This window comes from Peromyscus maniculatus, chromosome 7 (genome assembly GCF_049852395.1).
Source record: "Peromyscus maniculatus bairdii isolate BWxNUB_F1_BW_parent chromosome 7, HU_Pman_BW_mat_3.1, whole genome shotgun sequence".
Taxonomy (NCBI): Eukaryota; Metazoa; Chordata; class Mammalia; order Rodentia; family Cricetidae; genus Peromyscus; species Peromyscus maniculatus.
In genome coordinates, this window is record NC_134858.1 from 73,097,656 (window position 1) to 73,124,150 (window position 26,495).

Sequence of the window (26,495 nt, forward strand, 5' to 3'; positions counted from 1 at the left end):
TAAGTGCTAAGGATTGAACCACATGCCAGGAAATGCTCTACCTCTGAGCTACCTTCCCAGCCCGGAAGTAGCCTTCCTGACAAGGCTGCTTTTCCAGGACTATTCTGAAATGTTTAAACACTGTTGAAAAGGAATGAGCAACTGTCTGCAGAACATTCCTGGAGAGAGCTGGAGCCGCAGTGGGTATATTACCCACCCATGTTCAGAATCACAGGGTTGTAATGTCTGGGATCTAGAAGGGACTTTAGAGAGCACACTGTTTTATAGGTGAAATGAAGATAAGACAGATGGAAAATCTTACCCAAGGTCACATACAGCTGGCATCCAAATCATTATGAATATATACATATATTGTGTATATATATATATATATATATATATATATATATATATATATATATCACATGGTTGTAAACAGAATATAATTCTTGTAGGGCTGGAGGACAGTGATGCACAAGCAACATTTATAAAGCACCTACTATGTACAAGGCACCTTATTAGATGGTACCAAAGATACAAGGACCGATGAGACACCATCCCGGTGAGGTCATACTACATTGCTTTTCTTGGCAGAAATAGCTGGCCAGGGCTGAGCTGCTGGTGATAGGTAGCTGCTGCTCCAGAGAGCTTGCTCCCTTTCAGTGTCATGGAGCTGGCACCTGGTACACAGATGCCGGGCATAAAAAAAACTCTTGGAGCCCTAAGGAGATGCTCTCCAAGGTGGCCAGCAATACCTTGAGTCCTACCTAGCCTCCGTCGCCTTTAGTAATGTCAGGAAGGCCACAGCACTCTCTTGCATAAATTCTTAGTCATTGTTTGAGCTCCCCTCTTGGACCCAGCATTTCCAAGGACTGGGACCACTTCTTCGGGGCTTTTTATTTTTTGAGACAGGATCTCATGTAGCCCAGGCTGGTCTCAATCAAATTCACTGTGTAGCCAAGGATGAATTTGAGCTTCTGATCTTCCTGCCTCCACCTTTTGATTGCTGGGATTGAAGATTTGTGCCACCCTGCTCAGCTAATGCGGTGCTGGGGATTGGATCTTTGTGAACACAAGGCCAGCACACCACCTTACTGAGTTACTTCCCAGCCCTTTCCAAAGTACTTTCAACGTGACCCAGCAAAGTGATCTATCATTTGTATCACTGAACTATAATACCCACTGCCACCACCAATCACCTCTCACCTTTATGTTTGAAGTAAAACAATTCTAGTCCCTTACTTCATTCCAATTCCATCATTCCATGGTCCAATTTGCCCTACTTCAAAAGATGAATCATTGGTCAGAATGAAACAGACTCAGAGGCAGTGGGAAATATTAGTGAATTGATTTAAAAAAAAAGTGATCTACTTTTGTACAGTGTTTTCTAGTTTCTATGGTGTTTTCATCAGATGATCTGATTCTATTTTCTCACTACAACTCTGTGAGGTAGTTAGTAAAGATATTATTCCCATTTAATGGCTGGGGAGCTTTAGGCTTGAGAGATCAAGTGGTTTCCCCTAAAGTCACCCAGCTAAGAAAGAGCAGAGTCAAGTGTTCAGGTCACTTGACTCCATTTCTGGTGCTCGTCCCCCATATAATCTATAATTGGCAGGCAATTAGATGAATTGCCCATGATCATACACCTGCTAAGTGTGGGTAACGGGATTGGGATTTAGCCTCCAAATCTGTTAGTATGGTACCCATTCACCATACCAACTAGCTGAGCCAACGTGCTCCAAATGACTGCCACAAGACACAGCTAACCAAGCCTGGTTAGTAGGTTGCTCTTTTCTACCCTCTCCTTCACCCTCTCCAAGGCAACAATGTCTGAAATAGGTTTAACCTCTGACTCATGTGCCATTTCTAGAATAGTACCCAGGACACAGACTTAAAATTTGTAACCCATTGCTCATCTATCTATTGATTGTTTGGTCATTGCTGTTAAGCTGATGGGAGAGAGATTAAGAAGAGTGAGCAGAACCGAGTTCTGCCATTAAATTAATTTAAATATTAAATCCCTGGCCCTTTCCTTGGTAAGGATCTTGAACCAGAGTATAAAGTATAGTCAGATGTAGAATTGGGGAATAAGGAAACAGTGAACACTGAGGTTCTGGATACTTTTCCCCGGTCAGTTAGTTCCAAAAGGCTGCTCTGTGGTTTACCTAGTGGGATCAGCCTGATGTTAGAAAGTTTTTGTACCTTTCCTATATGTGTGTCTCAGTGTTTGAATTGAGAATGGAGTAAGTAGCAGGGGTATGGGAAGCAAACTCAATATCTACTTTTCTTTTTTTTTTTTTCTTTTTTGATTTTTCAAGACAGGGTTTTTCTGTGTAGCTTTGTGCCTTTCCTGGATCTCGCTCTGTAGACCAGGCTGGCCTCGAACTCACAAAGATCTGCCTGACTCTGCCTGCCGAGTGCTGGGATTAAAAGCGTGTGCCACCACAGCCTGGCGATATCTACTTTTCAAAAAGGCAATCGGTCTATCATTCCAACACTAAAACATGCATAAACTCAGTCCAGAATTCTTATGCTTCCTGTCTCTTGCACGGTATTTAGGAGAGGGCAGAGTAAGTCTCAGCCATGAAAAAGGAAGTACGTTCAAACACTTTTATCAACTCTGCAGGGCTGTCTGAGCACGCTGATGTTTCCACGCCAGGTCTAAGCTTTGTGCATCAGGAAAGTCTTGTGGCAGTTATTCTGAAGGCAGTGGCTTCCACAGCGTTGGTGCCCACAAGGGGCCACATCTATGTGTGGAAGAGAAGCAGCTGTTCATGGTCTGGTATTCCAGTCTTCCTTTAGGAAAACTGGCTCCAGGGGTACAGGCACTGTGAAAGTTTCTGAGCTTTAACATGGAGATGGGCTTCTACTGGAAGATGAGCTGTGTGCTGAAAATGGGTGAGCTACACCCGCCCCTCCAGGCACGTGATTCTCTAACCTGGGCCCACAACAACCCTGAGAGGGGCAAGGGAAGCATGGTGCCGTCAATCCACGGTCTACATGTAGCCAAACACCTCACTACAGTATTTGGTGATCCTTATGTACAAAATATTTATATACAGTGTGTCCTACAGAGATGGAAGGATGGGGCTAATTGATGTTCATGAGTATGAAATGATACAGACTTTAGGCATATAGGAAGATCTCATGGGGTAATAATCCAGTGAATTTTCTAAGAGTCATCCTCCACAGACCCCAGAGTAATTTCCCATGGAACCTGGGTCTGCAGCAGTTCTAAAAGGGGAAGGGAAGTGGAGCTGGGGAGAGAGCCTCCCTTCAATCTGTTGTCCAGATGTAGCCAAATACCTAGTTAGATATCTGACAACACACATACATACACATTACACATACACACACACACACACACACACACACACACACACACACACACACGGCGGGGTGCGGGAGGGAGGGAGGGAAACTGATTTCTCTCAAAGATGAAAGCAAGGGTTTTGATCATGCTGAAAAGGACGAAGGAGCTTTAAGCTGCGCACGCACATGAGGCAGACAGAGAGATGCACGTGTACTACTAGACTAGTCACTATTTCTAGACTTGAGAAGTGCATCTCCTGAAAGCCATCTATCTACATGTGCCATGACAAGACATCAGGGACAGGAACCTTCAAGTCTAGGGGAGCGAGTTTTCATTTACTATGGGCCTGTACAACTGTAAAGGGGAAGGGAACAGCTGAGGGAAACATGAGCTCCCTCTAAACAGCTATTCAGGCATTAGCAAACACTCCGCACACTAGCTAGCAAAATATATACATATAAAAATAATTTACACATATTATGTCTCATCATGATGAAATTAATTGTCCACTTTGGGCAGAAGGGAGGTGAAGTCTTAGACTAATTAGATGACTTGATAGAGTTCTCCCAAAATGTATGTTTGATCTTCTAGTAGTTATTTTCAATATGTAAATACTTATGGAAATGTCATTTTATAAGCCACTTAAAAATCCATAATAATAAAACAGCTGATTAGTAACAAATAATCTCATACACTCATCTTATAAGCTAACAGCAGCATGATTTTAAAAATAATGTTCTCCTATCTTGCTTTAATAGTATTAATAACTCCTTATAAAAAGGAATAGCTGTGATCCAAATCTTGTATTTTTTTTCTTGTTTTGCCAAGGTGTGCTAACAGCTGCAACCCATTCTCTAAAACGTGGGGCTGCAGACAACACTCTGCAGGGGCGGGGCTTCTCAAGAGATGAAGGAAAGAGAAGGAATGAGGAAAGGAAAAGGATTTCTTGTAGAGGTTTGCTAGGGACTCTGCTTTTAAAGAGGTCTGTGACCAGGATGGAGGAAAGACACAGCATCCTCCCTTTGGCAACATGGTGACCGAAAATTATGATTCAAACACACCGTACACACTTCACCAAGGTAGAACTGCTTATCTGCCAACAATCTAGAGGAAAGAAAGGAGACAGTTTCTTACACACTGATAATTTCCAAAGACTCTTCTCACCACAGCCAAGAAGTTAGTGCTGAGAGCTGGGAAGAACCGTGCCACAGCACACCACAGGTAGTATTTACACCATGCAGGCACAATGTACATAAATAATCTCAAGAACACAGTTTAGTCTTTATCATAATTGATTTAACTGTAAGTGCATGCCACTTAATATGTCTTGGTTGGGGGTCTAATGTAGCAGGCTTGCTTCAAACTTCCTATGTAGCCAACACTGATCTTGCCTCCATTCCAAGTGCGAGGATCACTGGTGTGTGCCAACACACCTGGCTTCCCTTAATTTTTAGTAGTGCTATGTTGAACAATCATTCACAGAATTCTTGAAAGCCGAACACCCAGCAAACCTGTACAAACTGACTCCAATATAACACATCCAAATGGGGGAGAAGGAAAGAAAAATCAGACTGAAAACCATCAAATGGAATGTACTAATACATTTTCAGATTGACAGGAAGATAAAGGATTGGGGATGACTCAAAAAAAAAAAAATGTCAGAATACCCTCCTTATTGTGTCCTGAAAAAAAAAAAAAGTAAAACTGAGTCAAGAAAATGAGATGTTTCAGAGGACTTTGCTTTCAGCTATGGGTATTTATAGAACTAGTCAGCATCCAGTTTCTCCCTCCAAGTGTCCAGTTTTTTAAAGGCCCCTCTAAACAGATTCCAAGTGCTTTTCAAGCTAAGTTATTCACCCATCAACTTGTCTTCCTGCTACCAAGCAACTCAGGAACTCACAGTTACTAAAACTATACAGGCCTAGACCCAAGATCTGCCAGGGATGGCAGCTTCTGCTCCGCCAACAGTACAAGAGTCTCACCTCTGTAAGACTCCGAGTCCTAAAGAGAAGGGAAACCAGAGGGAAACACTGTGAGTTATCCTCGTTGTCAGCCTGATGGGATGTGGAACCACATAAAGTGTTCCCAGAGAAGTCTAACCAAGGAGGGAGGACTCACCCTGAATGTGGGTAGTGCCATCCCACAGGCTGGGGTCTCAGACTGGGGACAAAAGAGAGAGTGGGTGGAGTCCCAGCATTCATTTCTCTCTGCCTTCTGTCTGCGAATGCAATGTGACCTGTGCTCCAGCTGCCATGGCTGTGGCATGTGAACCAAAACAAACGCTTTCTCCCTTCTGTTCCTTTGGCCAGCTATTCAGTCGCAGCGGTGAGAAGAGGAGCTAGCCTTAGCTACCTGACATGGGCTGTCACAGGCTGTCATCAATGACAGGAGAGAGGAGTGGTGATTTGCGGCCAAAGCCTTCTGTCATTTGTCACCTTAATTTCGCACTGCACTGTCCAACGGTTATACTAAGAAATCAATGCCATCATTTCGGTTGTGTTTTCTACCGGCTTTGTCTTTGAGGTGACAAACATCTGAGTAACTGACAATGCATTTTTACCTAACGTTTCCAAATGTCTGGATTGACCATGTGATTAAAAAGTGGCACTTGATTTAGCCAAAAGGCAGAGAAGCAATTGCCTATGACAAAAAAAAAAAAAAATCTATGTAATTAACTACAATACCCACAATTTATCCTGTGAACCTGTCATGCTCAAGACGAGGCATTAATTGCTTTTAAATTTTGTCAAATTCACTCAATCTTATGTATCAGAAACTTTGATTAAGGTGCCATTATCTTTTAAACTTATTTTTAATCAAGTGTACATGTATGGGGGGTATGTACATGTGTGTGTGGATGCCCTCAGAGGCTGGAGGCATCAGTTTCCCCCGAAGATGGAGTTATAGGCCATTGTTGGCTGCTTGACATCGGGGCTGGGAACTGAACTCTGGTCCTCTAGAAAAGTAGCAAGCACTCTTAACTGCTGAGCCATCTCTCTAGCCCATTATATGTCACTGTTATTGTTTTATTTGGGAATGTAATATTTTGAAATTTTCTTTTGGTGAAATTTAAAATTTTTCTATTATACCTGGAAAGGCTTTCAATGGCTTTATTAATAATTGTCTATTAAATATAATTTGGGTTGGAGATGTAGCTCAGGGGTAGAGTGCTTGCCTAGCATGCACAAGGCCCTGGGTTCAATCCCCAATACCACACACCTACACAAATATGTTTAATTCATGTTTAATAGTCAGTAAAGATAAGTGTGTGAATTATCGATATACCCATAGGATAATAAACAGTTAATTTGCTAATGCTGTATTAAAGTGCTTTCTAGGAAGGATCCCACCGACCATGAATCAGCTGGGCATGCACACATAGAGACATGTTCCTGGAATTAACGGAGAATTTGTGGAAGATTGGCAAATACTAACTTCTTATGTGGTCAGCAGCCCACTTCTCATGTACTCAGCCTAGCTCAAAGTGATGCATGTAAACAGAGGTAGGCCTCTACTGTAATCGGCTATACACACACACATACACGCTAAGTCCCTTTCCATGACTGAAAACACGTTCATGGAGGAAAGCAAGCCAACCCAATATGAAAGTGGTTAAAATCATCTCCAGCGCTGTCGACATCTAACATCTGTATCATCCTATCGGCGTAAGCCACCAGGCGTGTCCAGGAGCAAGTCAAACTGCTACACACATTTCAGAACCTCACCTAAATAAGTAGTGCTAAAAAAGAGCAACAGTTAAAATTATGACGCACACGGTTAACGGAAACGAACAGCCTTAGATGAGATGGTCCCGTGGAGGATGAGTTTGTGCCCGTTTTTTCAGATGGCTGCGTGGTGCGACTTCACTTCTGTTAGTGGAGGTTTACCTCCGGTCTCCTTCAACTCTCTTCTTGCGAACTAGGTAAGAGAGAAAGAAAAGAATTCAAAAAGACAGATAGAGAGAAAAGGATATTCTTGAAAATCATTTTAAAGCCGTGGTTCTCAACCCCCGTAATGCTGTGACCCTTAGATACAGTTCCCTGTGTCGTGGTGACCCCCAACCATAACAGTAATTTTGCTACTCTCATGGACATGTAAACATCTGATCTGCAGGATCTCTGACCCACAGGTTGAGAACCACTGATCTAGGAGATAGGATTCACCCCATGAAATTCCATGCCACACACCCAATGGCATGGATCATCTTAAACTTCAACATTCAATGAACCGTGGCAGAAAATGGAAACAGCAAAATACCCTAGTCTGAGGAGGAATTTAAGTTTAAATAAAGCTGTGTCCGGTAACTGGGAATGTCTCGGTGTGTCTAAAGAGTGTCGGTCCAGGAGAGACAGACCACAGGGCGGTGAACTGGGAAGTACTTTCAAGGGCATTTACACACGGGGCATCATCTCCTTGGCTTCTGTGCAGTTCTGTCACCTATTGGCCTCTGCAAAGTCCCCAGGTGAACACAGCCTCACCCGTCACCTCTGACAATGGCGGGGAGACCAGCCTTCTGTAAAGGGGCGCTCATATTCTCTAAATCTCATCTTGATTAAAAACTCCTAAGTCCTAGATGTGGTGGTGTGGTGATATTTTATTTGTACTGAAATGTTATTTTAATTTTATGTTAATAAATAAAGTTGCCCTGGGGTCAGAGCTATTAGAGCCATAGCAAGAGCGTAGTGGTTAGAAGAGCTAGGTAGATTTCTGTGTGTTCAGGGATACAGCCAGTATTGGAGACATACGCCTTTAAGACCTGGAGGGCGGTACTTACAGGCAGTGATGAGGCAGTCATGTGGTTGGGTTTACAACCAATGAGAAGGCAGAACAGAAAGATTATTTAAACAGGGACACAGGAAGTACCTCCCTCTCTCGGGGAAGCTAGGAGCACTGCAGGAGGTAAGATTTTATCTCTGAGCTCTGACCTCTCGGCTTTCTCTTTTACATTGGCTCTGTGTTTCTTATTTTAAAAAGACGATTGGTTACATCTACATCTGGCGCCCAACGTGACAAGAATCCATTAAAAACTGCTTGGGGCCGGCTCCCTAGCCGGAGCAGCCGGCTCCCTAGCCCCGGCCCAGGTCTGCTTGGGCTCAGGCTGGACTGTGAGCTGCTTGCTTAAAGCCAGTGCTACAAACAGCTCAGGCCTGCCCTGCTAAACAGGGCCCCTGCCTGTAAAGCCAAGCCTTGACTCGGCTCAAGAGGGAACAAGTGGCTGGCTTTAAGCTTTAGCCGGCTTCCCCTTCGCTTTCGCTTTCACTTTCACTTTCGCTTTCGCTTTCTCTCTTGCTTTCTCTCTGTCTCTCTGTTTCTGTCTGTCTCTCTCTCTCTCTCTCTCTGGATTTACACCTAGGACTCTAGGTGGCTGTTTTGAAATTCGCTCGGATTTCTACTGTTCTACGCAGATTTGGTAAGTCATAAAGGAAACTATTTAAAAGACAAATTTTTTCCACATTTGAAAAAATGGGTTTCCTGTGTACATTGGAAGAAAATTGGGTTTTTGAAATTTTAGGCAGTCTGACAATGGAACAACTATATGAAAAGATGAGTATTATGGGAATTATGCAGTTTATCACCATGCTTATTCTCATTTGACTATTTAAAAAGATAGTCGATTTAAGTGCCAGGATAACAGCTTTAGAAAAACCTGTTAATTTTAACAGTGAAGTTGGTTCAAGTTTGGATCATAAGGTTACAGAAAGAAAGCCTGTTTTCACACAGTCATCCTTAATTTATCCTGTAACCGTACAGCAGATGCCTGATCAAATGGCTACACAAAATATCTGGGCTCCAATTGAACTGATGGATTTTAAAAGGTTTAAGGAGGCAATAGTATCTTATGGCATGCATTCCCCATATGTAAAGCAAATGTTAAACTCTTGGTCAACATATAATAGGATTATACCACAGGACTGGCGGGACCTTGCACAAGCTGTTCTAGAACCCAGCCAGAGAATTCAATTTCTAACGTGGTTTAAGGAGGAAGCTAGAAACGTAGAAACACAATGGAGGGATAAAGGAATACAAGTTTGTCAGGATCAGCTTATTGGAGAAGGCCAATATGCTTCAATACAAACACAATGTTTATATGATGTTCAAACCGTAATTTTATGTCGAATGGCAGCCTTGAATGCATGGGACAGAGTTGATGAACCAGGAAAAAAACCTGAGTCATTCACAAAGGTTATGCAAGGCCCAAAAGAATCTTTCACAGATTTTTTAGAAAGACTGGCTTCAGCAGTAAACAGAATGGTCTCAGGATCAGAAGCTAGTAAGGCAATAATTGAAGCTTTGGCATTTGAGAATGCGAATGCAGCATGCAAAAGAATAATCAGGCCGTTAAGGGCAAGATCTGCACCTTTGGAAGATTGGATTAGAGAAACAATTAATGTTGAGGTTGATGAGCATGATACGTGGGTAGGAGAAGTAATTTCAAAAGGTTTGAGGAGTGTTAGATGTTTTGGGTGTGGAAAGCAAGGACATTTTTTTTTTTTTTTTTTTTTTTTTTGGTTTTTCGAGACAGGGTTTCTCTGTGTAGCTTTGCGCCTTTCCTGGAACTCACTTGGTAGCCCAGGCTGGCCTCGAACTCACAGAGATCCACCTGGCTCTGCCTCCCGAGTGCTGGGATTAAAGGCGTGCGCCACCACCGCCCGGCTGCAAGGACATTTTAAAAGGGACTGTAAACAGGTCATTCCTAGAAGCAATGTTTCTTCAAAGAACAATGGCAACAGAATGCCCCTTCCTTCTGGAGTATGCAGAAGGTGTGGTAAGGGAAAACACTGGACCAACGAATGTAGATCAACAAAGGACAGACAGGGTAATCCTTTGCCTCAGTTTTCGGGAAACTCCCGGAGGGGCCTCATGCAGGCCCCCATAGCAAAACCAGTTCAAACCTTTCCTGCAGCTGTAGAGGAAATCCCTGCTCTGAGCGATTAAATAACCAAATGACTATTGGAATAAATCATGCTGGTCAGGATGATGAAACAGAGAGAATAGAAAATTCAGGAGAAAACATAAAGAAAATTTTTTGGCAAACTTCTATTAATGAACAGAGACCAAAATTAACGATAAAAATAAATGGTGTTTTGTTGTCTGGTCTGGTAGACACAGGTGCGGACATTACCATAATTGCACCAGAATTTTGGCATCCAGCTTGGCCTCTTCAAGAGGTAAACGTTCAACTGTTAGGAATTGGGACATTATCTGGAGTGAAACAGAGTGCAAGATGGCTGGAATGTATAGGTCCAGAAGGACAGAGAGGAAAATTAAAACCATATGTCGCTAACATAGCTATGAACCTGTGGGGTCGAGACTTGTTGCAACAATGGAATACTCAGATTAAAATCCCTCCAATCTCAGAAACAAATCATAAACTAGCACATGTTTCTGAGAGAAATATTAGAAGGCATTATTTTGAGTGGTCACCAGCCATCCATATTATACAGGAACAGGGCACAACAACTGATAATCCTCCAAAAATACCAACAGCTCTACCTTTAAAATGGTTAACAGACAAGCCTGTATGGGTTCAGCAATGGCCTTTAACAACAGAGAAACTCCAGGCTTTAGAAGAGCTGGTAGAAGAACAGTTGAATGCTCAGCATATTGAACAGTCAACCAGCCCTTGGAATTCTCCTGTATTTGTTATTAAAAAGAAATCTGGTAAATGGAGAATGGTAACAGACCTTAGAGCAATTAACAAAGTAATTCAGCCGATGGGCTCTCTACAATCTGGAATTCCTTTGCCTACTCTGTTACCAAAAGGATGGCCTCTCATAGTTATTGATTTAAAAGACTGTTTCTTTTCAATACCCTTACAAGAAAAAGACAGAGAAAGATTTGCTTTCACAGTGCCTACTTATAATAATTCTCAACCGGTTAAAAGATTTCAATGGAGGGTCCTCCCACAGGGAATGTTAAATAGCCCAACTCTGTGCCAATATTTTGTACAACAGCCATTGGAAGTGATACGTAAAAAATTTCCTAAATCTATAATTTATCATTATATGGATGATATTTTACTAGCTGACTCAAATGCAGATACTTTAGAAAGAATGTTTGAAGAAATAAAGAAAATTTTGCCTTGCTGGGGATTACAAATTGCTCCTGAAAAAATACAAAGAGGAGATTCTATTAATTATTTAGGATATAAAATAGAGCTACAAAAAATTAGACCCCAAAAGGTGCAAATTAGGAGAGATAGACTACAGACTCTTAATGACTTTCAAAGATTATTTGGAGATATTTCTCATCTACGAACTATTGTTGGGGTAAAAAATGATGAACTGACTAATTTGTTCAAAACCTTAGAAGGTGACAAGGACTTAAATAGTCCAAGAGAATTATCACCTGAAGCTGAGAAAGAATTGGCCTTGGTAGAAAAGAAAGTACATGAAGGGCACGTGGATCGTATTGATCCAAAGCTGGATTGCATTTTGGTTATTTTACCTTCTAGGCATTCCCCACTGGAATATTAATGCAGAGGGAAGACATTATATTGGAATGGATATTTTTACCAAATAAACCAAATAAAAAATTAAAAACTTATGGGGAAAAAATCTCTGACTTGATTTGGAAAGGAAAATTGAGACTTCGTCAATTAGCAGGAATAGACCCAGCAGAAATTGTCGTACCTTTAACTAAGGAGGACATTGAAAAATTATGGACAGAAAGTGAACCTTGGCAAAGAGCTTGCAGTAATTTTTTGGGAGAAATTAACAGCAAATATCCCAAAAGCAACAGAATTGATTTTATAAAGAGAGCTGATTGGATCTTGCCTCGAATTGTACGGCAAAAACCCATATCTGGAGTTCGTACATTTTATACAGATGCCAACAAACAAGGAAAGGCAGGTTACAAATCAGAAAATTTAAGTAAAGTGGTACAAAGTCCTTATAATTCAGTGCAAAAATCAGAATTGTATGCTATTCTGTTGGTATTAATGGATTTTTCAGAACCTCTCAACATAGTAACTGACTCTCAGTATGCTGAAAGAGTGGTATTACATATTGAGACTGCAGAATTTATCCCTGATGCTTCAGAATTAACTTCACTATTTATTCAATTACAAGATACAATCAGGAAAAGGAGTCATCCTTTATATATAACTCACATCCGATCTCATACTGGTCTGCCAGGCCCTCTAGCACAAGGCAATGATGAGATTGATAAATTATTGATAGGAAATGTGCTGGAGGCCTCAGAATTTCATAAAAAACATCATGTCAATAGTAAAGGTTTAAAAAAGGATTTTTCCATAACCTGGCAACAAGCCAAAGAAATAGTAAAGAAATGTCCTACTTGTTCTTTCTATAATCAAACACCATTACCAGCAGGATGTAACCCAAAGGGTACTCAGAGGAATGAAATCTGGCAGATGGATGTGTTTCACTTTGCAGAATTTGGAAAACTGAAATATGTACACCACACTATCGATACTTATTCAGGATTTCAATGGGCAACTGCTCTGAGTTCTGAAAAAGCTGATTCTGTAATCACTCATTTGCTAGAAGTTATGGCCATTATGGGTATACCTGCACAAATCAAAACTGACAATGCTCCATCATATGTCTCTGTTAAAATGAAACAGTTTTTTGATTATTACAAAATAAAGCATATTACAGGTATACCACATAATCCTACAGGTCAAGCAGTTATAGAAAGATCAAACAGAACTCTAAAGGATATGCTAAATAAAAAGAAAGGAGTAACAAAAACCCCCAGAAATAGACTGCATAATGCTCTATTAACTTTGAATTTTCTGAATGCCAATGAGAAAGGAACAACAGCTGCAGAGAGACATTGGGTAATAGAAAAAACTACAGAATTAAATCAGCCTATATACTTTAAGGATGTGCTGACCTCAGAATGGAAGCCAGGGTATGTATTACGTTGGGTATGTATTACGAGGTTTTGCTTTTGTTTCTACAGGAGAAGATAAGCTGTGGGTACCATCAAAATTGATAAAGGTTCGATTTGAACAAGAGAAACCTCTTAATTAGAGGAGGTGATAGTTCATCAATCAGCATGAACATCCAATTTAAACTAACTTGTACCTGTAACACATGTCTTTTCATTTAATCAGATAATAACTTGCCAAAAAGGAACATCCCCAAAATTAGTCTTGGGGGAAGGTTTTTGTTTTTGTCTTTTAGGAGAATGAAGGTTAAGGAATCTGAAGGACACAAGACAAATGAGACAACTGAAGAAAAGGGACAAATCATCTATCCCAGGAAACAGAGTATATGGGAGTATATGGCATATGGGTATATATTATCTAAAAAATTTTATGTCTTCTTAAATGTTTGTTTCTGCTTTTCTCTAAAGATTTAACACTATTGGTTTTCTAATAGTCCCAGTTCAATTAAAATTTAAAGCTGACTTTGGAGTTGGAGAATGGCTCTCTCCTTCTTTAAACTCAAGCATGTTGTTAAAAGGAAAATGCAAACTCCCTGTATCAGGCCAGAAAGAGCCATTTTCTGCTATGGGACAGGACAAAAGCCAAATTAATTAAGGGACTATTCTATTACTAATCTCAACTCTTTGATTCTATTCTGATTCTTTAAACTTTTCTTAAAGTATAAATTTTATATCAAAATTTACAAGATTAATAGATACATATACATTTTAAACTTTGTTAAGATAGGAATGGTCATATAGAGTACTAACTAATTCTAGAAAAAAGGCTTCAGTTAGCTGCATATATATGTCTTTGTGTTCGAGTCTCTTATCAGTTTTCTGCAGGAAATCACGGCCAGGCCTAACATCAACTGAAGTCTCCGGAAAGAAGATGGGGCCCCACAACAACAACAACAACAACAATTCCACGTGGACAATAATAATATCACTAAACTGACAAACATCATCTACAGATCAGCTTTGAACTACAAGGTGCTCAGAGCAATTTTGAGATGACTAGCTGAGATGATCCAGTCTCAAAGACTACTTGAATAAGGACTTGAGATAAACCCTGAACTTTGGCTTTATACACAGACTGGATAATAATGAAGGATATAGTTACCTTTCCTAGAATTTGACAATTAACCTAAATTTTTCTTTCAGGATAAAGATAACTTCGCCCATACCCAGCAGGAAGCAATTTTAAGAATATGACACCCACATTCCCAAAGAAGTGGTGTGGGGCGGGTGGTTTTTTTGGTTCTTTTAATGGGTTTTGGGTCTGGGATAATTTTCATTATTTAGGGGGGTAGGTTACAAGTTGTCAAGGGTTAGGAAAAAGGCTAAGCAAAGGAGATTAGATTTAAGGTTTTTGTTTAAAAAAAAAAAAAAGAAAGAAAGAAAGAAAAGAAAAAGACAATTACTAGTTTTAAATACTTTACATTATTACCAACTATTAGGATATAAAGAAATGAAAGTTAGTAGTTAGACATTACAATAGAAATTGTAGTCATATTAGATATGTTTTAAAAATTGAGCAGATGTATTTTAGACAGGTCATCTTCAAACCCTTCAGAGATCTACAGAATATGGCATTTAAAATGTTTTAATAACTTAGAAATTTTTCTTTTTTGAGACATGTCGGCTCCTGGCAGTACCAATCTACTTCAGAGAAAATATGGGCATTGAAGAAACTGCATATGGAGTTAATTTTCATTGTGGCAAAAGTTAGCCACTGGACAACAAAGTATCCTCAAATCAACAGAAAAAATGGACAGACAGAACACGAAACAAAGGACTACCAATTCCTGCCAAAACAAGTGTGGTTATGGCTTTATCAGACGGCATCTCCTGAGGCCAGGACAATATGACACCATCCCTGAAGTGGCCTTCACAATCTGGAAAAGGTACAGTGCCCTTTTCTTTGAAGGCAGCTGAACAGGCAGTGGGCCGATGGCTTCTGTTGTGCAATGGAACAGCAACTGAAAGCTCACGCCTCTCAATAGTAGCCTGGCATTTAATAGAGGGATGTGGAGAAGGGCATGCTTAGATGAAGCCATATATACACAGCCAAGAAGAATGGACAGCTGAATTCAAAAACCATCAACAATTTCCAGAATTTAAAATCCTGAATCATGTCATGACACTAGTGGAATTCAGGTGTTTCTGGTACATGGACTGCTCTCACCCAGTGTGAGGTTGAACTGTTGACCTTGTGTACAACCTACTTCACAAATGAGTCTGTCAGATACCATAAGCCTATAGACTGAAGATGATGCCCCAACACTGCAGAGAAACCTCAGGTGACTGTCCAGGCAGCTGGCTGTTTCTGTCGACTCACAAAATTTTTGGAAGTTGCTTTTGTGCACTTCCTGTTTTTATTTTTGTTAGCTAATATTATTTCCTTCTTGGGTCTCTGAGGGAGTTGAAGATTAGTTAGTTATAGTTGAAGATTAATTAGGATAGAAAGTGAATTAGATACATTTTGGACTTACTAAAATAGGATAGATAAGGGAATTATTTTCTCTGATTTGTCAAATACAAATGGACTAGACATCGTTTAGGTATTTGTTACTTGTATATATTGTATATAGTTATTGTACTTTTGTATATAGTTTTTCTTTTGTTAGTTATAACCTTTTGCCTTTTTTCTTTTTATTAAAATAGAAAAGGGGAAATGTGGTGATATTTTATTTGTACTGAAATGTTATTTTAATTTTATGTTAATAAATAAAGTTGCCCTGGGGTCAGAGCTATTAGAGCCATAGCAAGAGCGTAGTGGTTAGAAGAGCTAGGTAGATTTCTGTGTGTTCAGGGATACAGCCAGTATTGGAGACATACGCCTTTAAGACCTGGAGGGCGGTACTTACAGGCAGTGATGAGGCAGTCATGTGGTTGGGTTTACAACCAATGAGAAGGCAGAACAGAAAGATTATTTAAACAGGGACACAGGAAGTACCTCCCTCTCTCGGGGAAGCTAGGAGCACTGCAGGAGGTAAGATTTTATCTCTGAGCTCTGACCTCTCGGCTTTCTCTTTTACATTGGCTCTGTGTTTCTTATTTTAAAAAGACGATTGGCTGACAATGGCGGGGAGACCAGCCTTCTGTAAAGGGGCGCTCATATTCTCTAAATCTCATCTTGATTAAAAACTCCTAAGTCCTAGATGTGGTGGAGTGCACCTGCAGTCATTGTATTCCAGAGGCTGAGGCAGGAAAATCAAGAATTGGAGGCCAATGCTGGGCGGTGGTGACACACGCCTTTAATCCCAGCACTCGGGAGGCAGAGCCAGGCAGATCTCTGTGAGTTTGAGGCCAGCCTGGGCTACAGAGTGAGATACAGGACAGGCACAAAAACTACACAGAGAAACCCTGTCTTGAAAAATCCAAAAAAAAAAAAAAAAGAATTGGAGGCCAACCTGGGCTACATAGTGAGTTCCAGGACAGCTTGGGCTATACAGTATGATTTTGTCTCAAAACAGACAAACAAACAAACAAACAAACAAACAAACCTTAAATATTGGTCTTCAAAAAAAAATGAGTGGTTTAGACAACAGGCAAAATCAGCTTGAGGTTCCTTTGAAGCAGTACTTGGGATCAAAGATGCTGTTAAGATGGCCTGATCTGGGGGCTGGACAGACAACTCAGTGGTTCTTTTGGATGACCTGGATTCAATTCCTAGCACCCATGTAGCTGCTCACAACTGGCCATAACCCCAGTTCCAGGAAAATCGATGCTCTTTCTGACCTTCGAGGGTACCAGACACATGCATGGTACACAGACATACGTGCAAACTAAACATTCAATACACATAAAATAAAAACATCTTTCAAAAACAATTGCCTGATTCTATCCTTCTCTTCCCTCCTCTGACACGGTCTTACCATGCAGCCCAGGTTGGTCTTCCGCCGGGATTTTCCTGCATTAGCCTCCTGAATGCTGGAATTGCAGGTGCACACCACCGTACCCGACTGCATTCCTGCTTTCCACAATCCTTTGCTTCTGCTTTTGCTTCCTGTGCTGCAGACTCTTTTGGTTGATAACAAGGGGCTTCTGGAAGCTTCCTGGATTTGGCCAACTGGTCCCCTGTCTGAGGTTCCCCTCTTGCCTGCTACTTTCAGTAGCCCAAGCTGTGGAGATGCTGCCGCCTGAAACAGGCGTTCCTGGGCATGGGATCTGTTGTCAGTACTTCTGGAGCCTTGCTTTGCCTATTTTTCTGGGCTGCTCAGATACAGACCTAACACGCTTTCTGTTGGGGAATATTATTTTAAGGCGTGTTATGTATGTTTAACTCTGTGAAGCTGTGTTACTGTGCCTGTTTAAAACACCTGATGGTCTAATAAAGAGCTGAACTGCCAATAGTGAGGAAGGAGAAAGGATAGGTAGGGCTGGCAGGCAGAAAGAATTAATAGAAGGAGAAATCTGGGGGAGAGAGAGAGATCTCTAGCAGACAGAGAAGGAAGAGGACTCCTGGGGCCAGCCACCCAGCTACACAGCAAGCCGTGGAGTAAGAGTAAGATTCACAGAAGTAAGAAAAGGGAAAAGCCCATATGCAAAAGGTAGATGGGATAATTTAAGGAAAGCTGGCAAGAAACAAGCCAAGCTAAGGCCAGGCATTCATAAGTAAGAATTAAGTCTGTGTGTGTGATTTATTTGGGAGCTGGGTGGCGGCCCCGCAAAAGAATAAAAAAAAAAAAAAATAGCCGGGCGGTGGTGGCGCATGCCTTTAATCCCAGCACTCGGGAGGCAGACACAGGTGGATCTCTGTGAGTTCGAGGCCAGCCTGGGCTACAGAGTGAGTTCCAGGAAAGGCTCCAAAAGCTACACAGAGAAATTCTGTCTCAAAAAAACCAAACCAAACCAAAACAAAACAAAAACAAACAAACAAACAAACAAACAAACAAAAAAAAACCCCAAAAAACAAAGACCCAAACAACAATATTTTCTTTCCTAGTCATCTTCTGGATGTCTCCATCCTTTCCCAAAGCCTTCTGCTGGGTCTTGGGCCTCACTCTCTACACCCAGTGGGAAAGTCTGGCCCTATGTCCTGCTGGTGTCTTTCCTTCTCCCTTGTCCAAGGTCTGGTACACTGTTGCCAGGTAGACTTGTCCAGTCTTAGATGTCCCTCTGCTATGCTGTTAAGATGTCCCCAGACCAAGCCTTCCCAATCTGCCCCATCTTTCTACACTGTGACTGACCAGGATATGCCCCATCTCCTTCTAACAGAGAGGACAGTGTGGATCCTCAGCAAAGTGCAACAGCATGGGAAGGCAAAGGGAAAAGCTGAAAAGCTCTGCAAGAGTTTAACCTATGTAGTAGAGCTCTGTTAGAGTACTTCACACGTAAAATACAGACGTATTCGCGTCCCCACATTCAAGCCCGAGTACTGAAAAATAGTGCCATCAGAGGTCATACATAAGGAACCTGGGATCACCATGCCCTGTGTCCAAACGGAGAGAGTGCCATCATCATGGAGGGAGGAGAGAAAGAGGGGGGGTGTAGAAGAGGTAAAGACAAAGAGGTCGAGCAAGAGCTAAGCTACAGTAAACAGTTCTTCTAAAAGAACATTGTGTTGAAGTTTAAGCATCTCAAAGACCAGAGGATTGCCATGACCCCCTAATAAAGTGCCCACCGAGCCCAGCGGCATGGTGTCTGAGATGCAGCCTCTGAACTGGAAGATGAATGTCTCAGTGCTCCTCTGACTGACACCAGCACAGAGCACATCTGCCTTACCCAGGTCATTATTTTTTGTGATGGCAGCTGCCACTCTTGTCCGTGGCCCTTGCTTGGTAAACTGGTACCCGAACTTGAGGATCCTTGAGTTCTCCTCCAGCATCTGGGCTATCTCCATCTCCACCGCTGTCCCCAGCTGCTGCCTCTGGTTGTGGATGCACACACATAGACACGGGATAAACAGGAAGGGAAAGGAAACAGTTACTTACAGGGGGAAACTCATGACTACTTCCACAAAAAAGGTTCAAATTGAAAGGGAACAAGCGCCCTGAGAAGTTCCCTCCCATGCAGTCATTGGGTCTGGCTCTTGGTCTAAAAAACAAAATGCAGACAGCCCAATCTGCTGGTACTCAAAAATGAAAACCAACCAACCAAAAGCAACCAAGATAAGAAGTCAGGCTGGGGGAGACGGCTCAGTGGGAAAAAGTGTTTCTGTGCAAGCATGAGGACCTGAATTTGGATCCCAGACCTAAGTTATAAAGTCAGGTATGATGGCAGCAGCCTATCCTGTAACTCCATAGCTGGGGTGCAGAGATAGGTAAACCACAGAGGTCACTGGTCAACCAGGCTAGCCAATCAGCGAGCTCCAGGTGGTGGACCCTGTTACCAAAACTAAGTCTGTGGTGGGATGTGACAAGATGACCCTGACATCAACCCCTGGCCTTCACATGCACACACACGTTTTTACACACTCACATGCATATGAACATACACATAAGCAAAAACAAACAAACAAACAAACAAAAAAAACAACAACAACAACAAAAATCCCAACAGCAAACAAGAAATCCTTTCTGAAGAAAAGATGAACTGGGTGTATGACTATAATCACAGTCCCCGGGAGCCTCAGGCATGAAGATCTTTAGTTCAAGGCTAGCCTGTGCTAACCCATGGGACGGTCTCAAAAACAGATACACAACACAAAACAAAGAGAAAGAGAAGGTAATTCCTGAGTGAGTTTAAGCAAAACTAATATTTGTGCTTCCAAGTCACTCAGTGCTAATGGGATGGATTAAAGCAGGGATGTTTCTTAAGAAGTGGGAAAGTCTGACAGCCATCAATCCAAATACTGAATTTTCTATCCTGGAATCCATATCCAAAAATAATTAAAGATTTAGGCTAGAGAGATGGCTCAGCGGTTGAGAGTGCCTGCTGTTCTTCCAGAAGACCTGTATTTGAATCCCAGCACCGACACTGGCAGCTCTCGACCTCCTGTAACCCTAGAATCAGATGTCTCTGACCTCTGGCACACACACCATTAAACGCCTTTAATCCCAGCACTCGGGAGGCAGAGACAGGCGGATCTCTGTGAGTTCGAGGCCAGCCTGGGCTACCAAGTGTGTTCCAGGAAGGGCGCAAAGCTACACAGAAAAACCCTGTCTCAAAATAATAGTAATAATAATAATAATAATTTAAAAATCATTAATAATGGCCTCTAAAGAGGCCACACAAGAGCGAGCCTCGGTGTCTGGGCAGGGCCACCCCACTTTCTTTCAAGGCTGGGGCAGCATCGGGCTTTGATTCAGGCTACAGGGTAAGAGAATGAACAAAGCGGCTGGAAATACCCCTGCTGCCTGGCTAGCTCAGGGCAAGGGTAGCTGGCTCAGGTCCGCCAGCCTGCCGAGAAGTTCACTTGAGAACATGCTCTGGGGCTGGGGAGAACACTTAGTCCGTAGAGTGCTTGTCACACAGCATGGGGATCTGAGTTCAGTCCCTGGGACCCACGTTCAAAAAGCTGGTGCGTGGGCGTGTGTGTTTGGAATCCTAGCGCTGTGGAGGCAGAGACAAGGGGATCCCTGGGGCTCCCAGCCAGCCTAGCTTGTCTCAAAAAAGGGTGGTCATCACCTGAGGAAGGTAGCTGAGGTTGTCCCCTGGACTCTGTGCGCACACACACACACACACACACACAAACACATATATGCATGCCAGGTGTGCGCCCGCGTGCGTGCACACGCGTGCGCACACACACACAGATTGAATTATGTTCCCTCCATGGCTCAGAAGCTGTGACTATTTGTAGGACTGCCAGAAGACCACATCGAGTCCACACAGAGCTTTGAGCTTTAGCCCACTCCCCGTGGGCCGTCCCCCAACTGTCTAAGATGGAAGCTAGCTTTGGCCCGCCCCACTTCTGTACCTGGTTGTCAATCTTGATCTCTGTCAAGGTGTCATTCTCTCGCAGGGCTTCCACCAGGGCCAGGATTCCAGTTCCAGTGACAAAATTGGATTCTATGTTTAGACTTTTCAAGGTCTTGTTGACTTTCAGCATGTCTGCAAAAGCCTTAGTGTACAGAAACAGCCATTAGGATTTCTAATGATGGGTTTCATGACCATCTCTTCGGAATAAAAACCATAATTTTACAGCACTTAAAGAAAACCTTTGTTAAGTCAAAAATACCTTCATCTCCAAGTAAAATTAAAATTTAGAACTACAATTAAAAATGAAAATGGCAGCCGGGTGGTGGTGGCGCGGGCCTTTAATCCCAGCACTTGAGAGGTGGATCTTTGTGAGTTCGAGGCCAGCCTGGTCTACAGAGTGAGTTCCAGGACAGCCATAGCTACACGGAGAAACCCTGTCTCAAACAAAAGAAAAGAAAAATTAAAACAGCTCAGGAGAGGCTGGAGAGCTGGCTTAGCGGTTATAAGTACTAGCTGCTCTTTTGAAGAACCTGGGTTGGATTCCCAGCACCCACATGGTGTGAGTGAGCATGTTTTCCCTTAGTTTTAACTGTTTATTTTTTTACATATGAGTGTTTTGCTTGCATGTAAGTCTGTGTACTATGTCTGTGCTTGACCCAGCAGAGACCAGAAGAGGGTGTTGGATCACCTGGAACTGGAGTTGCAGATAGTTGTGAGCACCATGTGGGTGCTGGGAACAAAACCACTGGACAAATAGCCAGATCCGCCCCCCTGCCCCGCCCCCACACATACCGTGTGTGTGTGTGTGTGTGTGTGTGTGTGTGTGTGTGTGTGTGTGTGTGTGTGTGTAAAACTGAGGTTGGCCATAAAGTGCTGATCTTCCTGTTTCCATCTCTCAAGAGCTGAGACTACATACTCATTAAACAAACACATTTTAATACTAGTTTAAAGTGTTTGAGTGCAGTGAAATTAAAAAATACACATATAACTGGGGTAGAGAGATGGTTCGGAGTGCTTGCAGTTCGATTATAAAAACAAGTGTCCACACTGGGGGGTGGTGGCACATGCCTTTAACCAGCACTTCGGAGGCAGAACCAGGAGGATTTCTGTGAGTTTGAGGCCAGCCTGGTCTACAAAGCAAGTTGCAGGAAAGGCACACAGAGAAACCCTGTCTCAAACAAACAAACAAACAAACAAACAAACAAAGAAAAAAGAAAAGAAAAGAAAACAAGTGTCTAGATCTGAGCATTAAGAGGCTCCCAAACACCTGTAAGTCCAGCTCCAGCTCCAAGGGATCCAATGCCCCTTCTGGCCTCCATGGGTACGCCCCACACTCAGGTGTGCATACGCTTACCTAGACATATACATGCAGGTGCACACAGACACACGCATACATAGATAACATCTAAATAAGTTTAAATAGAAATATACGTATAAAATTTCAAGTATATTTGGGCCCCACCCAGATGAACAGGGACTGAGTCAGGATCTCTAAGGCTGTGGCCTGGCCTTCTGCTCCTCAGGTGAATAAACAGTTGATTGGCAGCCACTTTAAGTCCTAAAGACAATAACTAGAAGAATGAAAAACAAATTGCTAATAGTGATTGCTTCTAGGGAGTAGACCTAAGTTCTAAACTATTTTAGAAGGAAGTTCTAAACTATTTTAATTACCTTGTTTTCAGTTAGGACAGGAAGAAGGAAGAGAAGGAATTCCGCATGAAGTGGAATTTCTCAACCTTGACGTGTCTAAGATCTGGGCCTGGAGAGTTCTTTGCTATGGGTGTCCTGTGTGCTAGGCTGGTTAACAGCCTTCTGGCTTCTGAGACCTAACACATGCCAATAGAACTGTCTTCACAACAACAACCCTAAACATCTCCTGTCACCACTGCCAGTGTGCCCTGGGAGCAACACGGCTCTTGAGCTGAGAATAACTAGGACAGAATTAAAATCCTGTGTGCTTGTTGACAGTTGTTTGAACGGAAAGCCCAGGGATATGAGATGGGATGGCACACTATACAATCCAAGGTACATTTATCCAATTCTCTCTCTCTCTTTCTCTCTCCCCCTCCTTCTCTCTCTCCCTCCCTCCGTCTCTCTCCCTCCCTTCCCCTTATCTTTCTCTCTCTGTTTTGATTTTGATTTATCGAGACAGGGTTTCCCTGTGTAGCCCTGTCTGTCCTGGAACTCACTCTGTAGACCTGGTTGGCCTTGAACTCAATGATCTGCCTGCCTCTCCCCACAAGTGATGGGATTAGAAGCACGCATCACCACACCCAGCTTAATACTTGATCTTAAAATTAAATGTGCACATTCTAATCAGAGCATGAGAGGGGAATTTGGCAAGCCTTTCCTTACGAGACACACCAAGCTCTGGCATTAACTTCCAGTTCCAGAATAATGAAATGTCAGAGCAATTAGTTCTTTACAAGAACTTTCAGGACCTCCTGGCTGCCAGCCACAATCATGTTGCTTTATCTTAAACTTGAGAAAACACTTTTTCTCCAACTGAACAAAATGGAGCACACGCAGCCAAACATAACTTGGAGTTATGACACCCAAGTTCACTTCAGTTCAGCAACTATCTGAGCATCTACTTCATGTACTGGGATAAGAATGTCAGGGAAACATGGGTATGATTTCTTTAATGTTATATAAATAATTAGAGTAGAAACACATGTCTCAGAAAAGGATTTGTTTCTGTACTCTGTGGGATTATACAAAAATACCATTTCCTGGGGCTAGAAAGATGGCTCAGCAGTTCAGAGCACATGCTGTTCTTGGTGAGGACCCAAGTTCAGTTCCCAGCACTCACATCAGGCTGCTTATAACCACCTGTAACTCAGCTCCAAGAGTCCAGGTACCCTCTTCTAGACTTCAAGGACACCTGATCTCACACAAGCACATATATACACGAATGCACAGTTTAATTAAAAATTAAAATAAATCTTTTAAATCTAACAGAAACCAGAGTACATAGCTTCCCTGCTGACCAAATGGTAGCCACAAGAAATATAGCTACTAAGCCTTTGAAAAAAATAGCTAGTTTGAACTGATGTGCTATAAATGTTTTATACCGTGGATTTCAAAGATGAAATATAAATAAAAGAACGTGGAATATCTCATTATAGTTCCAAATTATATCTACACTCCTACACATATCTATATATACTTATATTTTTAACATTTATTTTTATTTTATACATATGGGTGTTTTGCCTGAAAGCATGTCTGTGCACCATGTGCATGAGGTACCCAAGGATGCCAGAAGAGGAGGACACCAGATCCCCTGGGGTTACAAGTGCTTCTGAGTTGTCTGGAGTGGGTGCTCTGAATCAACGCAGGTCCTCTGGAAAAGCCACAAGCACTCGTAACTGCTGAGTCATCTCTCCAGCCTAAGATGTGTTGCTCTAAATCTCGAATCATCATGCCAGGCAACTCTGCTTTTTCTAGTTTGACTTGAGAGCCGAGTGAAGGATGTTGTAGACTCTCCTCAGGTTGATTCCTAGAATCCCTATCAACCACAGATTTTAGCTGATGTACCATAGAAGGGCTCTGTGTGTAAATGTGACAGCGTAGCACCAGAATGACCTGGTGGTGACTCTCGGCTCTGTCATTTCCTTGTGACACCTGGGATCATCTACCCTCTCTTTTGTTACAGTGGGAACTAACGACAGCACACACTTAGAACTCTGCAGCGATGTCCGGGTGAGGCAGTACACACGCAAACCTGAGTGACCTGTGCTGCAGCCACTGAGTCCACAGGAAAGCCGCCTGGACTAGGGAACGTAAACAAGAAGAACAGCAGTGGTGGTTCCGGCAGTAACAGCATTTACTGAGCTAAGCAGCTTTCCTGTTTGGCTGAATTACTGAAAATACATAAAAGGACTAGGAGCTTTGCTATTTTCCTTCCCATATTCTAATTAACTGGATGTCAAACAATGTATTTTGATTGTTTAAAGTGTGCTTGGAAAATTAATGCACATAAAGATTAAGATAAAATACACTCTGACTTTTTTTTTATATGTGTCAAGTTCAAGTAGGCTTTTGGGGTCATAATATCCATTGGCCATTACAGAAAGTCACTGTAGTTTCAGAATGGCCTTTCTCAACACAGAACAAACTCTAAATATTTATTTAGCTAAATGCCAAACGTTTGTCTTTTTTCTCTTTTGGAATGTGCAGCACAGACAAGAATCCAGTCAATTCAACATGCTTGCAGTGTATACAGGCGCCAAGCTGAGCCTCAGAACTGTTAAGTTCGTTAGATTAAGTTGGCCAGATCTAAGACTTTCAATTGATAGAATAAATTAAAAAGATTCTCTAAGAGCCAGGAATGGGTGATTTCATGCCTAAAATCTCAGCTCTAGGCAAGCTGAGGCAGGAGGATTCCTGGGAATTCAAGGCCAGTCCAAGATATATAGTGAGTTCAAACCCAGGTCACATAGCAGACCCTATCTCAAGACAACTAAAAGCAAAGTTAGCTAATTTTAAACAATAAGAAAAAACTAAAAATAGAGTCTCCAGGGAATTAAATGACTTCATATTGTGTTTCAAGTCTTACTTACAAGGGCCACAGGGTCATTGCTGCGGGTTGCAGCCAGGCTGAACTTCTTCACATGGGTGTTGGTCTCCAGGGCCTTTGCAAATTCCTTCAGGGTTGGAATTGGAATGTTCTAGAGCACAGAAGACAGGGCTGGTTATACACCACTCACAGCACACTCACCCTCAACTTGAAAATACTTTTTTTCATTTTTGATTGGACCCAGAGTCTCACATGTGACAAGCCCCCATCCCCACCCTGGTAACTTTTAACTATCACCTATATTTAGGTGGCTGATTACATAGTCTCTCTCTAAGTTTTATTGGTCAGGTGTGATACCTAAGCTATTCTGAGTGAATAGTGCCTCCTAGTGCTCTGTAAAGGAATGTAACCCAAAAAATTTTTCTTCTTTCTTCTCATTACAGATCTGTATTCTAGGTCAGGTTAACAACTGAGGTCTCTCATATACATACCCTTAGATATACTTTTATTCTTGGCCTGAAAATTCCTGTTACCTTTCCTCTAATTATTGTCTACTCATCTCTGAAGACCCTGCTGAAATACTTCCTCTTTTGTTTATGAGTTCTCCTACTTCAAACTTTTCCTTTCTTACAATTCCATAACATTTTGGGCTGACTACATCATGATGCCAACATTGGTTAGTGTTTTTCTCCTACTATAACTTTCCTAAGTAAAGACTGGATGGATCTTAACTGGGTCTCCTGGAACCCAGGTTAGCTTCAGTCTGGCCTCAATTTCCCTACGTGGCTAATGCTCCTTTGAACTCATGGTGATTCCCCTGCCTCTACCTCTACAAAGTGGAGTCTTTACCAAGTGAGGTCTCTTGCCCACAGCCACATGGGTGTGCCATGTTGGAAGCAGATCCTTTAGATACAA

The 26,495-nt window shown here is 42.1% G+C and overlaps 1 protein-coding gene across 1 annotated transcript in view; it reads right to left on the bottom strand.

The window, feature by feature from the left end:
- Positions 1–2,261: 2,261 nt before the first annotated feature.
- Tmod2 (tropomodulin 2) overlaps positions 2,262–26,495 on the bottom strand; it is a 46,273-nt gene continuing 22,039 nt past the window's right edge. The window contains exons 6-9 of the mRNA XM_006973745.4: positions 25,624–25,731; positions 21,057–21,200; positions 18,920–19,064; positions 2,262–7,210 (exon numbers count right to left, since the gene is read on the bottom strand). Of these exons, the coding sequence (XP_006973807.1) occupies positions 7,176–7,210; positions 18,920–19,064; positions 21,057–21,200; positions 25,624–25,731 (432 nt within the window). The 3' untranslated portion in view covers positions 2,262–7,175. The remainder of the gene's footprint in view (positions 7,211–18,919; positions 19,065–21,056; positions 21,201–25,623; positions 25,732–26,495) is intronic.